The sequence below is a fragment of the Musca autumnalis genome, unplaced genomic scaffold, assembly GCF_047663935.1.
Source record: "Musca autumnalis isolate F117 unplaced genomic scaffold, ASM4766393v1 scaffold_4, whole genome shotgun sequence".
Lineage (NCBI taxonomy): Eukaryota > Metazoa > Arthropoda > Insecta > Diptera > Muscidae > Musca > Musca autumnalis.
Genome location: NW_027411977.1, coordinates 143,080,963 through 143,099,419, shown reverse-complemented (window position 1 = coordinate 143,099,419; position 18,457 = coordinate 143,080,963). Strand labels below are relative to the sequence as shown.

At 35.5% G+C, this 18,457-nt stretch overlaps 1 protein-coding gene across 1 annotated transcript; it reads left to right on the top strand.

Moving 5' to 3' along the window:
* Window positions 1-4,737: 4,737 nt before the first annotated feature.
* LOC141401432 (uncharacterized) lies at window positions 4,738-6,520 on the top strand. Its single transcript, XM_073981672.1, has 2 exons — window positions 4,738-5,001; window positions 5,054-6,520. The coding sequence occupies exons 1-2, from the start codon at window positions 4,870-4,872 to the stop codon at window positions 6,269-6,271; spliced, it is 1,350 nt and encodes a 449-aa protein (XP_073837773.1). The 5' UTR covers window positions 4,738-4,869; the 3' UTR covers window positions 6,272-6,520.
* The last annotated feature ends 11,937 nt before the right edge of the window (window positions 6,521-18,457 follow it).

Below are 18,457 nucleotides of genomic sequence, written 5' to 3'. Positions count from 1 at the left end.
ACTAGAAAAGTTTGCCGTCTAGGCAACACGCAGTGTCGCCAGGCGTTATTTGACATTTTTTTGGAAAGTTTGACAGGTTTTTGAACGCTTTTCCAGAATCTTCTGGCGATTTCTGTCATTTTTCGGGATCATACGTATAGTTCCATGATTCGTCACCTGGATCCATCATATAAACGTTTTTTGAAACAATGCGATCGTATTTATTCGAAATTTCTGGCACCGATCAACACGACGACGAGAGAGAATCCCTATTTTGGGCGCCAAGTGTTCATGCATTATCACATGTTAGTTGGTGGAATAATTGCCCACGGATGCCTTTCTCCCGGTACATAACATGGCGAACTTGCATTACCCGTTCACGCACGGCTTAATTTTTTTCTGGCGTTTTTTGGCGTGGATTGGCCACGATTGAATTCATTAAACCAGTTTTTCATAGTGCGATGGGACGGTCCTTTGTCGACATACAAAGATTTATTGCCAGTTTCTGTAAGACGATTCGAAATAAAATTCGTTAAAATTACTACCAAACTCTTGCTGTTGTAGAAAATATTTGTTTGATTGAAAACGAAAATGAATAAAATATTTTTTAAAAAACAGAAGTTTGGCAGTAGTTCGAACGAATTGGTTTTCGAATCGTCTTAGTGAAACAGGCCATTAATTTGATCGATGCACTCTTGCCGTGATTATCCACGTCGAAAGTTGTGACAAATTTTGGGACAAAATGTTCACAAGCAAATTCCATTTTTTTTTGGAAAGTGAATTCTCAATTCACTGTAAACAATACAATCCATGGTCGTATGTCAAACTCTCCTGAGTATGCTTAGGCTAAAAACTGTCAAACTTTCCAAAAAATATCAAATGAAGCTTGGCGACACTGCGTGTTGCCTAGGCCGCAAACTTTTCTAGTTCCCCTCGTATAGTCCATATTCGAAATATTACGATGTGCAAAGTATGGACCAAATGTGTTACTGCCTTTGAGAGTTATCGTGCACACAATTTAATGAAAACTTTTCAACCTTTGTGGGGGTGTACCTGTAGGAGTAGAGCGATACGGCGCATCTTCGAACTTAAACTATGTTTGGACAAATTATTACGAACGCCAAGAACTCATCCGTTCGAGAGTTATCGTGCGCTCCAGCCAGCCATTCAGACAGACCAAATTGACTGAAACGGAATTCGTCCAAACATACTTCGGATATAACCACGGTGACCAACCGGACTCTATTATAGAGTACAGTACTCTATTTTAGGCGTCCGTACTCTATTTGTTAACGTATTCCTTTTGTCCCCTATTTTCAGTGGACATACTCGATGTCCTCTATTTTTTAAGTGCTTTACGAATACGTATGCAATCTAATGAAATTAGGCAGAAATTAAACAAAGAATTGTCCATTGAAATGAAGTAGGATTGGGCATACCTAAAGAAAACATGTTAATAGGATAACCATTATGACGCTTAAATGGTATCCCCCAGGATCACGATATCGAGGTCGACCAATAAACACCTAACGACGAACCAAAAACCCAAGAACTACGATAAAATAACCTTACATGGAACGTAAAATTAACTTGGTTTAAGTTCGAAGATGGGCCATATCGGCAAAATTTTTAAGGTACCTTCCCCAAAAAAAAATTCAAAAGTTTTGCTAAAATGGTGCGCACTATAACTCTTGAATGGAAAACCAGAATTGGTCCAAACATTGCATATCGTAATTATTCCTCCATATATACATAGATCAGCGTCGAATACGTACTATAACGGCCCTACCACATACAATTTCAAAATTTTAGGCAAAAGTTCAATATAGGGACACTTCTCGGTTCGTCACCTTTTACGACGGTATAATTTTTTTCGGGGGGTCCTTTTGATATTGTCCCAAAAGCTCTGAATAACCATGCAGGCACCAATCAAAAGTTCTTCTTGCCATGTGCACAGCGATACAATGTTTTTCGTGGTCAAGTCCATGTTTCCTGACATAATGGTCCAAAAGCTCTGAAAAAACCGCCCGTGATCAACAAAAGTGCCTAATGGGCACGTAACATTGTTTTTTTTTCACACTTAGGACCATTATTATATGTGTTCTTTTACTATCTGATGGATTTGAAAACGCAAAATAAACTAATTTGGAGACATTAAAAATATAATTTTTACATTGAAAGTTAATGCCAAGGAGCTCCTCCTTGAAATTCAATCATCACTTTCAACTTTATGTTATCCGGAAGGCTATAAATTTGTTCGGTAAATACAAACTATAACAAAAGAAGACTTATAATAATGGGGGTATAATTGTGTTCGAATATGGAATATATCGGTTCACCCCTTACGGTACCTCCACTACAAAAGTTCAAAATTTGTCGTTAAAGTGGTGCTCATAATAACCCTCGATTTGGTCAAAAATTTGTTTTTGCAACATGAAGATCAGGATCGAATATAAATTATATCGGTCCTTCAACTACAAATTTAATTTTTTCGTATAAATGCAGTATAAGGACATGTCTCGGATAGTTGACATTTTTGCAGCAGGTTGTCCTCGCGGATCCTTTTACAACGATTCAATTTTTAACGTCATGTTCATAATCATGAACTCTATCAAATCCCTGCAGGTGCCAAATTAAATTGCTGATGAAATATGTTTTTCTTCCTACTTGTTTTCTTTTTATGTTTATTCTTCATATATCGAAAATGCACTATGGTCTCAAATCCAAATTTTCTGGCCAAAAATATTTTAACGTCCATTTAGTATTGAAATTGATTATTATTTATAATAAATTCGAAGAAACAGCAATTCTAGAATTTTATCGACTAAAATTACCGAAAACTGCCAAAATAAATGATATTAAGACTAGAACCTTTAGAAATTAGAAAAGAAAAAATTAATTTGAAGTCATATTTTGCTATTCCACTCGGTTGATAAGTAGACAGCGGATGCAAATGCATATATGGTTAGGATGGTCGTATAGAAAATCTGATTAGACAGAAACTAGTTTTATCACAAAATAAAACGAATTAGGCCCAGAAATTTTTGCATATTTTGCATATCGTGCATATTTTAACATATTTTTACATATTTGCATAAAATGAGCATATGCAAAACCATATGCCAAAATATATATAAGGATTTGTGGTCTAAAAATCCCACCGATATGGCTGAAATGTGGAATTAAGTCTTCGTTAAGGGTATGAAACTTTCCACCTGAAATTTGTCAGTATAGTTCCACGTTTTCATATAGCCCCCATAGAAAGGTACCACCCGATTTCCGATATTTTAAGGGTTGTGTCCTCAACATCACACTTAAATGGCTGACATTTTATATAAAGTCTTCGTTGGGAGTATAAAACATTTCACCTAAAATTTGTCAGTTAGGTCCACATCTTCATATAGCCCCCATAGTACGGTACCTCCCGATTTTCGGTATTTTGAGGGTTGTGACCTCAATATCCCGCCGAAATGATTGAAATTTGGGATTAAGTCTTCCTTGGGGGTAAACAACTTTCCACCTAAAATTTGTCGGTTTTGGTTCAGGCCTTCATATATCCCCCATAGAACGATACCTCCCGATTTTCGGTATTTTGAAGTTTGGGGCTGTGGTTATACATTTCCCTTTTTCATTGACTAGTCTGAAGACAATTTTTAACAGAAAAAATGTACACTTAAACTTTTTGAAGATATGTTTAAAATATTTGTTGAATACGAATGAATATACATAATTTATACATTTTGCATAGTTTTGCATATGTGAAATGTTTCGATTGCAATTTGATCAGAAGCCAAAAATATGCCCAACCCCAAAAATTTGACATTAATCGGATGAAAAAGAGGGGTTGTATAAAATTCCGCTCTCTATTGATAAGGCATAGCTACAAAAATTGTCAATTAGATTTTCAATCAGAATTATTTACACCCCACAATCATTGTAGCAGAGCATATTTTTCAGTAAGCCAAAGACTTTTCAAAACCGCCAAAAAATTGGGTATCTTTGTGAAATAAATATCCTTCTGATGCTATTTCCATGCATAATGCTCCCAGGCATCAGAATAGTCTGATCCACCATTTAAAATTAATTTTCAATTTTTATCGTTAATGCTGTGGACTATAATGAATATTTTGGCACTTTGAACGATCTTTCATAACAACATGGTAGTAAACTGATCGAAGTGTTATGTATTCATTTGTAGAACACTTCTACTATGGTATGGCTGAACTTTTCGGAGCACGTTCGGATTCAAACTTAAAGTTACTGCCTTCAAATATCTAATTTGTAAGAGAAAAAAATTTCATACTCTCATAAAAAAGGAGAAAAACATAGAAAATGTTATTTAATGATAAAACTCTTGAATATCCATATATCCTTTAAAATATCGATCCGTAAATGGGTTCATAATGATACAGATGTGTATGAAATATACTATTTTTACCGTAACTGATAATAATCAAAAATACGCTAATTTTACAAATATTAGAAAGGTACTCACTATCAGCTTTCAGATTCATAATAAATTTAGCCTCACTTATGCATATTTATGCAATGACACAACACAACAAAAGTACATATTTTACAGCACAAATTATGTTTTATGTATTTTTATACAAATAAGTGTCAACATGGGGCTGCGCAAACTAACGGTATTATTTTCAGCTGATTTTAAGTGTTTTTATTATTCCTCCCAAAAATAATTAAAAAAAATAATTTAAAAATTTTCAAATTTAAAATAGTTTTCGGCCAAAAATTTCTGATTGAAACCATAGTGCAATGTTATGTTTTATTTCAAAATAAATTAAAAAAATAAAAACTGGTTTGGCTTTTTTTCAATTCTGGAGATAATAAATTTTAAGTGTTCTAAAATAATTTGCCTCAATTTTGATTAAAATGAAAATTAGTCAATGTCCAGCACCTAAAAGTCCATATCACAAACGTGATTTCAGCATCTGTAGAGAGCCGCAAGATTTCGATCCGCTTTTTAAGGAGAATGTCAACGATATAGCTGATACAATGAGCGAGGTAAGTATTGTGATGTCCTTTGACCACGAGTAACTCATATAGCTATTCACAGATTATGATCGTTTGTGGAATCCATCGTTGCAAGGCCAAACTGACCAAGGATATTATTGTAAAAGCTTTCGAATTCTATGACATCAAACGGCATCAATTTGAAAGCCCCGAAAATGAGAACAGCATTTATCGTGAACACATTGTTGGGGATTTTGAAAGTGAATGTCAAATGACGCGAATAGAAGCACTTTTGGCCTATTGTATTGTCAAGCGGGCAGTGAAAGCTTTTTACCATGGTACCCCTGATCATAGCATACGCAGCCCAATTCGAGAAGCTGTTATCGTTAAGGAACAGGAATTCATATGGTTGCATGCTGCCAGGCGTACTGTTTTTCTCTTTGAGCGTTATGCCCATTTATTTTTCGATGCTCAGCGTAATTATCCCAAACAAATATTAAGCATCTACAAGGAACTTCATGGCCGTCTTAGTAATCGTGCTGATCCTGTTGTAATCGAAGACTATCATCCAAGAGGATGTATTAGGAAAATTATTCATGGCACACGGTCGCCAACAAAGAAATCTGAGGAAAAAGCGAAATGTGTGAAAACGTGTCAAAAATCTGCTGAATTAAGAGAATATATTGAAAACATGCCACCAAAAAGTTGGCCCATAAAAAGCACCGTTTCCGTAACCAACCTATCGGGAGGCGGCCCATTAGTTTGCCATAATCAACGTATGATGGCAAATGAATGTGATGGCATTCCTCCGTCGAAAAAAAGAAAAGAAATCAAAAATCAAGACCTCAATGTGGCCCGATGTGCTCAATGCAATTGTCCCCAGCTCATGTGTGATTGTGACATTGATCGTGACACAGGAGTTGTGGCCATCGATTGCAGTCAGGGTCCCTTTGAATGTCAATGGGTTAGAGTTGATAAACAAGATAAACCAGATCCCTGCATAGAAAAACCAGAATTCCACCAGTGTCCAGTAGATTGTGAACAAGTGGAAAATTCCAGTGGTGATTCTGATACCTCTGAGTATTGTGAGTGTTCGGCAGAAAGCGAAAAAGACAGTGATGATGACAGTGTTTCAAACAAAACTCAAGAAGAGTTTGAATCATCGGATAATGAGGAGAATTTGACAAGAATTATGCCAAAGAATTTACCTAAGAAGGGAAATAAAACAACGTGTCAACACAGAGAAATTAGTGCGATCCCTGCTGGAGTTGTTGGTGCATGCAAAAATGTGACTGTTCGTAATAAACAATTAAAGGTGTAAACAAATTTTTCTTGCTGTGAGTTTTTCTGAAATCAACATTAAACACATAACTTTTGTTTACTCCACGTTTACATTATTCCCTGTTCTATTGAGTAGTATCTTAACTGTATGAATTATGCCAAAGAATTTCCCTAAGAAGGGAAATAAAACAACGTGTCAACACAGAGAGATTAGTGCGATCCCTGCTGAAGTTGTTGGTGCATGCAAAAAAATGACTGTTCGTAATAAACAATTAAAGGTGTAAACAATTTTTCTTGCTGTGAGTTTTTTTGAAATCAATATTAAACACATAACTTTTGTTTACTCCACGTTCACATTATTCCCTGTTCTATTGAGTATTATCTTAACTGTATGTTTCCCGAATAGTTTCGCGCTTTTTATACCCTTCACCATATAAGGGAGGGTATATTAAGTTTGTTATTACATTTGTCGCAAACTCGCCTAATGTTAACCAGGGGCTGGATTCTTTTTCTATGAAAATTTTGTCCATATTTACATTAAGCGATTTTCCTTGCGGCAATTTATTTATATTTATGTCTTTGTGAAAACTTTTATAAAGGAAACAACTTTCAAATGAAAAAAAATTACAAAGAAAATGTTTTTCATTTCAAATTTTCATAGAACAAGAATCCAGGCCCTGGACTTTAAGGGCGAAACCTGTAGCTCTGCGTGTTGCGTGTGCGTTCAAAAATACAAAAACAAAATACATGTATTTCAAATTGAAAACAACAACAAATACATGTATTTTGTTTTTGTATTTTTGAACGCACACGCAACACGCAGAGCTATAGGTTTCGCCCTAATTGAAAAATATTTCCTTTATAATTTTTTTCATTTGACAGTTTTCTCCTTTATAAAAATTTTCATTTCACATTTTCATAGAAACAGAATTGAGCCCCAGGGGCTGAATTCTTGTTCTATGAAAAACTGAAATGAAATATATTTTCTTTATAATTTTTTTCATTTGACAGTTTTTCCTTTATAAAAGTTTTCACTTCCCATTTTCATAGCATCTATACCTACAAATTTCTGGCGGAAAGTTTTTTGACTCAAAGAAGACTTACCAAATTTCCGATATTTCGGTAAGATAATGTGGCTAAAACCTTCAAAATACCGAAAATGAAGAGCTGCGCTTCTATGGGGATATAAGAAGACGTGGACTATACTGATAATTCCCTTCTGGAATATTTTATAACCCCGTGGAAGATTAAATAACAAATTTCAGTCTTTCGTTCGGATATTCACGTCGCAACCTTAAAAACTACGAAAATCGGGAAGTACCGTTCTATGGTATGGTCGACCTACACCGACGAATTTCAGTCGGAAAGGTTTTTACCTCCAACGTAGATTAAATACCAAATTTCCTCCATTTCGGTGGTTTGCTTTCAAAATACCGAAAATCGGGTGGTACCACTCTATGGGAGCTATATGAAGGCGTGGACATGTACCAACAAATTTCTGGGGGAAAGTTTTATACTACCAACGAAGACCAAATGCCAAATTTCAGCCATTTCGGTTAAATATTGAGGTCACTACCTTAAGAATACCGAACCTGGGAAGATACCGTTCTATAGGGCTTTATTAAGGCATGGACCTATATAGACAGATTTAGGGGGGAAATACCCCCAACGAAGAATAAATACCAAATTTACACCATTTCGGTGGGCTATTGCGGCAACAACCTTTAAAATACCGAAAATCGGGAGGTACCGTCCTATGGGGGCTATATGAAGGTATGGACCTACACCGACAAATTTAAAGAAGAAAGTTGAAAACCCCCAGCGAAGACTAATTACCAAATTTCAGACATTTTGATGGAGGTACAGTTCTTTGGGGACTATATTAAAGCGTGGACGTGTACCGAAAAATTTCTGGGGGAAAGTTGAATACCCCCAACGAAGACCAAATACCAAATTTCGACCATTTCGGTGGGTTATTGTGGCAACAACCTTCAAAATACGGAAAATCGGGAGGTACCGTTCTATGGGGGCTATATGAAGGCGTGAACTTTTACTGATAAATTTCATATGGAAAGTTTTATACCCCAAATGAAGACTAAATACCAATTTGCAGCCATTTCGGTGGATTATTGTGGACACAACCATCAAAATACAGAAAATCGGGAGGTACCCTTCCATGGGGGATATATAAAGGCGTGGATCTAAGCAGACAAATTTCAGAGGGAAAGTTATATGCCCCCAGTGAAGACTAAATACCAGTCATTTCGGTGGCTTATAGAGCGTTATAATTTGGTACAGAAGTTTCTATAACTCCTAGGATATTTGGTACTGCAAATGGGCTATATCTGTCCACGTTTGAAATTTGGTATTTAGTCTTCGTTGAGGGCATAAAACTTTCCCCCTGAAATTTGTCCGCATAGATCCACGCCTTCATATAGCCCCTATAAAACGGTACCTCCCGATTTTCGGTATTTTAAAGGTTGTTGCCACAATAACCCACCGAAATGGCTGAAATTTGATATTTGGTCTTCGTTGGGGGTATTCAACTTTCCCCCTAAATCTGTTTGTTTAGGTCCACGCCTTAATATAGCCCCATAGAACGGTATCTCCCAATGTTCGGGAAGACTGAAATTTTTTTATTTAATCTTCCACGGGGTTATAAAATATTCCAGAAGGGAAATATCAGTATAGGTCCACGTCTTCTTATATCCCTCATAGAAGCGTACCTCTTGATTTTCGGTATTTTGAAAGTTTTAGCCACATTATCTTACCGAAATATCAGAAATTTGTCTTCTTTGAGTCTAAAAACTTTTCGCCAGAAATTTATAGGTATAGATGGAAGCTAGAACGATAGCTCCCGAATTTTTGGTATTTTTTTATGGTTGGCCACATTGTGTTACCGAAATTGCTGAAATTTGTTAATTAGTCTTCTTCATAAAAAAAGAAACTAATTTACTTCAATACAACTCGTGGTGGAGGATACAACAAGCTTGGCCCGGCCGAACATAACGTTGTTCTTACATGTTTTTTTTCTAATTTTCCTAATCGCACCAAAAAATATATTTGGAATAATATTTTACAATACGTTTTTTCTCTTTTGTTGTTGCTACAATATGCAATTTATATACCCAATCTCTATAAATTTGGTTTCATACATTTCTATGCATTGTTTAGATTCTATAGATATTTTTAATTTATTTTTTTAGAGGTATGTACGGACTCTGGGGCAGGATAATTTGGATTTACTTCAAGATTCTTTTATTATTTGTTGATTTTTCGCAAAAATAAAAATTAATTAAGTAAATATTTAAACATCTACGACTATATATGGAATGCTGTTAGCGATTTATGCATAAATTTTCTCATAAAAATAAATAAGACATTTTTAAATATTTCTTCTTTAAATGAGAATAAAAACCGCTAGAATTTTAGCGCGCATCGGTCAATTTAATGAACGCGAACAGATTTGAAACCAAAAATTGTTTCTAACCTCTATACCAAAAATCGTAGATGTGCTCGGAATAAATGTTTAAATTTTTCAAATGGAATTGCATATATATAAACTCAGTACCTAAAAACCGAGTTAAACTTTTGGTCGTAACTGCCCAAACCGCAGATGAAGACACTTGTCTTTAATTAGGCACCAGTGGCGATTCATGCAGATGCTCGGAAAGTAACTAAAATTTTAAGATAGTCCATACATCTACATATATTAATATTTTCATTTTATTAAATATTTGGTAACGCTTGCAAATTAGAGGAACTGTTATAAGTAGAACAGCGAAGCTTAGGAATTTTACTAAATCATACAACTTAAGTGGGTCGCACCGTGGTGCAATGGTATGCACGCCCGCCTTGTACGCTGAATGTCATGTTGGCGACATTTCCTGAGTATTTCAGCCATGTAAAACTTCTCTACAAAGTGGTGTCTTAAGACACGCCGTTCGGACTCGGCGATAAAAAGTAGGTCCCATATCATTGAGCTAATATGAATCGGGGTGCACTCATTGATATGAAAGAAGTCTCCCTTGTCATTTCGGGGATGTTTGTGGAACAACTATATAACATTCAACTTATGTTAAGGTGTGAATAAGAGTCATTTGTTTCAGAAACTCGTTTTATAATAAACCCATTTTTTCCAAATTTTAAATAATTTTCTTCTCAAAAATTAGTCATGTTTGTAAGGCTTTTTGTCGCGAAAAATGCGTTGGGCGCATCCACTATGCGACAGTTTAAGGAAATATTGAGTGTTTCGAGATTCTACTGCGCCTTATTTTTTCATTTGCATTTTTCAGATACCCTGGAGCTTATTTGAAAATTGGAAGTCATGCCGAACCGCCGACATTTAACCAACCGTACAATATTACATATAAACATTTTCGAATTTAGTTCACAGAAATTATGAAAGTGGTAATTTTTTTCTCACCTGAGCAACGTTTTGGTTTTCTTTTTTTGTATTTTCCCAAACAAACGACAATCGGTGTTTTTTTCTTAATCATAGAATTTTCTTTGCACGATATCTAACATTTAAAGATTTGAATGGGAAGATAATTTCAAATATTCACACCTTAAGTGGTATTATCCACAGATGCCAGCCAGTCAGCCGTCCAAGCAGCGACTACCATGTAAGAATTTCTAAACAAACAAATTAAATGAACTCCAAAACGCTGTTAATATCATTTTGACGGCTGCTGTTGCTGCCACAGGTGAGAAAATAGTTAACATATTATTGATTATTGCAGCAGTGGCGGTCGCAACTTAATAGACATCACAGCTTCAATGCAAACAAGCAACAGCCATTAGTATCACCTCCGCATACTTATGTACATACTTACCTGGTAGTGGGTCTCCCCCTTCTGTTCAAACAACAAATAAACAAACGATTGACTGGGGGAACAAACAGGCCGATCGATCTATCGATGAACAAACATATGTTCTTGCATAGTATAGAATAGCAGCCAATGTTCAACAGATACGTGTATGCCTACGCCATAGAGTGGAGTAGTGGGATACTTCGATTGTGTACAACTTTTATTCGGTAGCTGTCAATACATACATCATCTGACACTTTGGCCCCCAGTTTAGCATCACGCTGCATTTGCCATCATCACAGAAAGCATCGATAGTTGGCCGCATTAGGGATCATTTCTGTGTAGTACTTGTAAACATTTCAAATAAAGTGTTAAAACCATTCGTCCATCTACTTAAAATAGGCAACAACAAGTGAAAACCAAACCAAAAGAGGCAAAACGTTTCAAGTACTCCTACCATTTGCATTAGATACACAAACTTTACATCCTGATGGTTTGGTTGGTGGGCTAGACACACGTACGCTGATTCCAAATGTGAAATGTGGATTTAATGTGTTGCAATTGTTGTGGCAGCAGATGATGGCTGTTGGATGGAGTTGTTAAACACCATCGCCATCATCGACCACATGTCTCACAGAGTAGAGTATCTCTACCACCTATCCATTTTCATAGATACACTTAAGTACTTTGCTCCTGTTTGTTTGCAGAGTGGAACAACTAGCTGCACATTTAAGTAGCTTAAAGATCAAAGCTCATATGACCGCCGTTAACAACATCTATCAAATGTTAATTTTCTATTTGCCCATTTGCACAACACGAATACTTGAAGTACACTGAAAACACTAGAAGATTGAAATGCACAATGACATCGTAACAAGTCAATTTGAAGAGTCTGGCAAAAGCTATTTGTATTTTAAATAATGACAAAAGAACATGGACCTATCAAAATATCGAAAAAATCCAAATGATCTCAGAGAATAGGCACTCGCAAAAAGGCGCACAAAACTTAAATCGTAGTCTTGCAGGAAATGCGATGGAATGCGGCCTACGTAAGGATCAGAAAATATTACTGCCTGTATTACAGATATCATCAATCGAGAATTGAGATTTGGGTAGATATTTATAGAGTAACTCCGTTGGATGATTGCTTGAAAAACAAACTTATTTTACTAAAGAGAACAAACTTGCCACCGAACTTTGATTTTCACATGGAATGTGTTTTTAAACGTTTTAATCTGCATGGCTTCCATGACAAACGCTTTTTAGCGCACGTCGGGATAATATTTTCACATGCTTTCGAGGGCGAGTGTTCAAATCCTAGTCTAGATCAACCTGTTTTTAGACCTTCCATCATAATGTGTGCAATTAACTTTGTCATTCCATTTGTAATACCTCGAAATATATGTATAATATACACTCAATTTCATTCCAATAGCACATTTAAATTTTTTATTTGTTACTTCATTTTAGTTCACATTAGTCGAATATCTTTGGATATAATTGTATATCTTGTTTCGTACACTTATGAAATATCTTTCCACAAAAAGTGTTGCTTCGATAAAGTCCTGTTATATTTTTTTATATATTTTTTTTCAAAAAGCCTAAATTTGTACGCATTGAAGTGTTTCACCGAAATAACACATTCTTAAATAATTTGAGTACGACTGCATGCTACTGTTACGATTCTTTAAAATTGGAACGAAGAAAAGTGATTTCAAGTTTAAATTTAAAATTTAATATTCGTACTGGGGAAATAATTCAAATAGAATTTCAAATATAATTTCTGAATTACAAATGGAATTTCTGAATTAAAAATAAAATATCTGAATTTCAAATGGAATTTCTGAATTACAGCTGCTATTTTTTGAATAACAGTTGAAAATGGTGTAGTCTAATTAAACAAATTTCAAAATTTTTCACATAACTGCGGTTTAAGAACTATTTGAGGATTTTTAACTTTTTATCAAAAGTAGTTCTTGTGGCTTTGATTACAAAGGTACAATTATGGGCAAGCCCGCATTTACTAAATTTCTAGTTTAGTTTCGCGGGAAATCTTAGCGATACATATTTTTTCTTGGGGAAGTCTATACTCCCGGAAAGCACCACAAAATTTGCCAAAATCCTGCATGAAATTTGTTTACGAAATTATATTCTGCTAAGAGAGTAATTGCAAATTTTTGTTACTTTGTGGATTCGTGTCAATATTTATATCGAAACTTATTTGTAAATTCCACAACTACTATCTTCTTTTTTATTTTCATTAGAATTTGTATCAAAAATTAGGTACAGTGTAATACCCAATGGCCATGGCAACAGAAAATAAGACTGACCAGGTCAAAGTCATTAAAAGCATTTTACATTTGTATGGTAGTTGTTGCAACAATGTATTTTTCCTCGACTCGATTTACTACAAAATAGTGGAGGAGTAAAGTTGTAACTCCATTGGTGTAAGGTGTATTTATTAACCAATGTTTGGTCATGTGTTGCTTCCAACTTTAATCTCAACTAAGTATTGGATTGCGGAGTGAAATATACTTTCGTTTTTGCGGCTATGAACATAAAAATTAAAATTCCATTTTAATGCAATTAAAACCGAATAAAATCGAAATCGAATATTTTGTATAGTATTTTCACAATCAGCGTAAAAATTATTTTTTTAAGTTATTTGGAAGTTTTTATTGGTAAATTAAGATTTGGCTACTTATTTGACAGATATTCGATTAAATTGATAGCTATATAATGTGGAAACCTTAATACATAGCACATCGAAAGAAAAGGATGGGCGGGAAAACCAAATTTTGCACAAGAGACGGGAGACAGAATGAAGTCCCAAAAAATTATCCAGATGAAAACAAAAACAAGTAAAAAAGCGTTAATTTTGGCCGGGCCGAACTTTCCATACCCTCCACCATAAAATATTCTGAACTAAAATGGAATAATTAGTTTTCATTCCTGTCCCCAAGTGGGTACGTTAAAATGTCGGATAATGTACATAAAATGCTTCATTTGGGAGGCCCTTTTTATGGTGCCTATATCTAAGTATGCATGTTGACAATTTTTAGTGGGCTAGAAATTGGGAGGTACCATTATATAGGGGTTATAATAAAACATGGACCTATGTTGACAGTTTTTGATGGGAGCCTTTAATGTCAAATAACTCCTAATTCGGTTAAAAATTGTAGCTAAAATACTCAGGTGTGGTGACCACTAAGAACTTCAAATGTCAAATGTTCAAATTACAGCTAATTCGGTTAAAACTTGTAGGTAAAATTCTCAAAATACCGAAAATCGGGAGGTACCGTTATATGGGGCTATACCAAAACATGGACCTATGTTCAAAATTTTTCCGAATATACGTTTTTTTGGTCTCTACGAACCCTAAATACAAAATTATAGATAATTCGGTCTAGAAATGTGACTTAAAACGTCAAAATACCTGAAATCGGGCGGTAACATCATATGGGGGCTATTCCAAAACATGGACCCATCTCCACTAGTTTTGTTATATAAGTTTATTGACACTTAAGAACCCTAAATATCAATTTATAGCTAAATCGGTCTGTAAATGTAGCTAAAGACGTCAAAATACCGTAAATCGGGGGGAATGTTATATGGGGGCTATACCAAAACGTGGACCTATGTCCACAAGTTTTGTTATTTAAATTTATTGACACTTAAGAACCCTAAATGTCAAATTATAGCTAAATCGGTTTGAAAATGTAGCTAAAAACTTCAAAATACCGTAAATCGGGGGGTTACCGTTATATGGGGGCTATTCAAAACTTGGACCTATATACATAATTTTTTGTAGATATGTTGTTTGCCCCCAGGAACCCTAAATGCCAAATTATAGCTAATTCGGTCTGCAAATGTGGCGAAGAACGTGAAAATATCTCAAATCGGGAAGTACCGTTATATGGGGGCTATACCAAAACTTGGACCTATATACATAATTTTTTGTAGATATGTTTTTTGGCCTCCAGGAACTCTTAAGTGCCAAATTATAGCTAATTCGGTCTGCAAATGTGGCGAAGAACGTCAAAATACCTCAAATCCGGAGGTACCGTTATATGGGGGCTATACCAAAGAGTGGACCGATATAGCCCATCTTCGAACTTGAGCTGCCTATGGAAAAAAGACCCTCGGGTGCAAAATCTCAGCACTCTATCTAAATTATTGCGGACGCTAGAGTGATTACAACAGACGGACAGACGGACGGACGGACAGACGGACAGACGGACATGGCTAGATCGTCTTAGAATTTTATCCTGATCAAGAATATATATGTATACTTTATAGGGTCGCAAATGATTAGTTCGATGTGTTACAAACGGAATGATAAACTTAATATACCCTCCATACTATGGTGGAGGGTATAATAATACAGCATCAGGAGCCGATTAAATCCGAAAGCGAAAAGCTGGTTACTGCAAAGAAATCGCAGCGCAAATTTTCTTGAAACACATCAAAATTTATGAAACCGATCAGACATTTTATGATATGTCAAACTTTACATTTTTTCTTACAACTTCCCTAATTACATTCCTGTATGGTGGTATGGAATTTTCAATCTTAAAGCCGACCATGATCTTTGGCATCTGTAAGCCTCTCCTTATCCAATACATTAGATTCCGATTTTGTAATATAAACAATACTTTTGTGTTTAGGGGTTGATCTGATCAGATTTTGCTCATGACCCCTAAAATAATCATCCTAATCTTAATGGCCTAAAGAGATAATATCTTATATTAATATCAAATGGAGCTTCAATTTGCGAATGGAAATGTATGCGGTCATGAATACTACTATTTTTAAAGCCACAATAAACACTTCTTGGGGGGTTTTAACTTCTAGTTAATTGTGCAATGCAATTATTTTTAGTCTCATAAAATCTTTAGTTCACACAGTGTGACACATACATACATGCATACCTGTACCAAAAACTCCAGTCACATTATTACATGAGCGCCTACACATTTATGTTATCGTCTCATATTTCCAAGATTATCTTGAAATCCTTTGCAATTTCAGGATGGGACAACAGAACGACTTGAATTGCAACTTCGAGGGGTTATTCATTTTATTGTTGTAATTCTGTTTTTTTTTTTAACTTTAGTTCTGGTTCAAGTTCATATCACGGTTTGGGTTAAACGCCATCTACACACCCCAAGGTGTGCGACATTGATGTACAACTGCAATGGCTATTTAAAATGCCATTGAGGAGCATGTAATCGCTCTTAAATTGCAACAGCAAAATAGCAACAACAACAATGGCACGACAATTGTATTGTTGCTGACGTGAAGTGTGTTGTCGTCTTTGCAAGGTGATTGCTGGTAAAATTTCGTTTATACGCAGTAACAAGAAAGAATGCGTTACGCTTTACTTTTAGAATACAGGGTCGGTTGTGGATAGCTGATGCATAGAGAAGGGCCTAAAACGGTGTTTTAATTAAACGGTGTTTAAATTTTAGAGGAAAGGACTGTAGCATTAACTTTTATCACCACATAATAAACAAATGTTGTACAAACTTTTTGAAAAAGATTTTGTTTCTGATTAAATCCCAAGCTTCCTTTGCAGGCCCTCCTTTAATTCCGGCTTTTGGAATTTTAGCGTTAGCATTACCTTTATTTAGAAATGTTAAGCAAACTTTTGAGAAAAAATTTTATGAGTAATTCAAAAGCTTTTTCAGGCCCTTCCTTAATTCCGCCCTTATTCATACTGCATATCATGCGTTCATATACCATAAATCCTGCAACTTATCTTTGATTTGACATCGAAAACCTAGCCATTACAATAAAAATAGCATTGCAACGCAAAGCATCTTCAAGTAACCAAGCTAAAGGAAATATTTTGCTACTGATTTCTTCTATTCTTTCGATGGGTTGTGATGTTTTCAACTCTTATTTGTCAGATGCTGGATTCCACATAATTTAAGGAAAATCACTTCTTGGCCATGCATCGTTACTCTACTTTTGGTCTAATAGTAGTCTGTTTCACTCGGAGACCTTCTTAGTCTTCGCATAACCTGCAATAATCAGCAAATATATCTCTTTCCTATTTGCAGGACACTGATCTTATTCTGAAGTGACCCGTAATAATCCCTTACATTAATTTCAGGTAGGATTTCTTTACGGAAAGTGGAGATGTAGTTATTCACGTGGAGAGGATTTGCAAGATTGCCTTGAATACCTTACAGCTAGATTCATTGTGCCTGATCTGGATAGCATTATCCCGAAATCTTTGTTATAACTGCCGCATGAAGAGACACAATCTAATCCACGACTCGCCAATCATCCTCTATTTCATTACTTTCGATGGAGCAATGACCCGGGACCCAACACAAAAGTCGGGCTTGATTATCCAGATAGTCACCGGCTTTTATAATTGTACAGATTTCGGCTTACAATACACTATTATTTTACCTCAATTTACATGAGAGCCCCATGTTGAGGGTATCACTATAGGCGACTACTCCAGTTTCCGTTTCCATCTTAGGGCCATCGGTATAAATACCGTCCAGAGGTGGAGAGTTGTGAGCCCACGCCTCCCTGTAAGGAACGTACATTAATTTAATCGTGGTACAATTTGGTTAATATTGAATTTCTGATTTCACCGGAGCCCAGTGGTAGAACTGATCGCCGTAGAATTGCAGCGCGAACATATTCGCAGCTGCGCCATGAATTTATCTCCTTGAGCCGAAATGCACTCTTGGTTGCCAGTTCCTGTACTACAAGATCCAATGACAGAAGATCAACTAGTACATTGAGGGCAGCATGTGGAGTGTTCTTCATGATACTGGTGATAAATATTGATGCCGCTCTATGAACTTTGTTTAACTTACAGACAAGAATTGGTTATGCCATGGTCGTGAAAATCCATTCCTTAATATTTCGTTTATTACTAGCAGGGTTTCGGAGTCGAGGTATTTTTGGCTCTACTCCGACTCCGACTCCAGACCATATTTTTTCACGACTCCGGCTCCGACTCCGACTCCGGGCCGACTCCGAGGGTAAATCCCAAAATGTGCACAAATTATTAACTTTTTCCTATATTTGGGCCCATATAGGCTAATCTGTTAGTTTTTCCTAAAATATTCTTTAGAAAAGCATTCGTTGGGAAATAATAAATATTTTTGTGGGCTTATCAAGGACAACAAGGATTAGTCCTTCATCGACCGATTGTGTAAAAAATATTAAATTTTACGGAAATAATGGATAGAAAAATTCAAATTTTAAATTTTTGGCTTAGAACTGAAGTTTTTGGTCATAAACGGGCAAACACAATTTGATGATTTAAATCGTTCGATGAATTACTAGATTTTGAGGTACATATTTACTAGATTTTTATCGAATCACCTAATAATTAAGAATTTATCTAATCTTATGTAAATCGCATCAAAATATTATACAGGGAT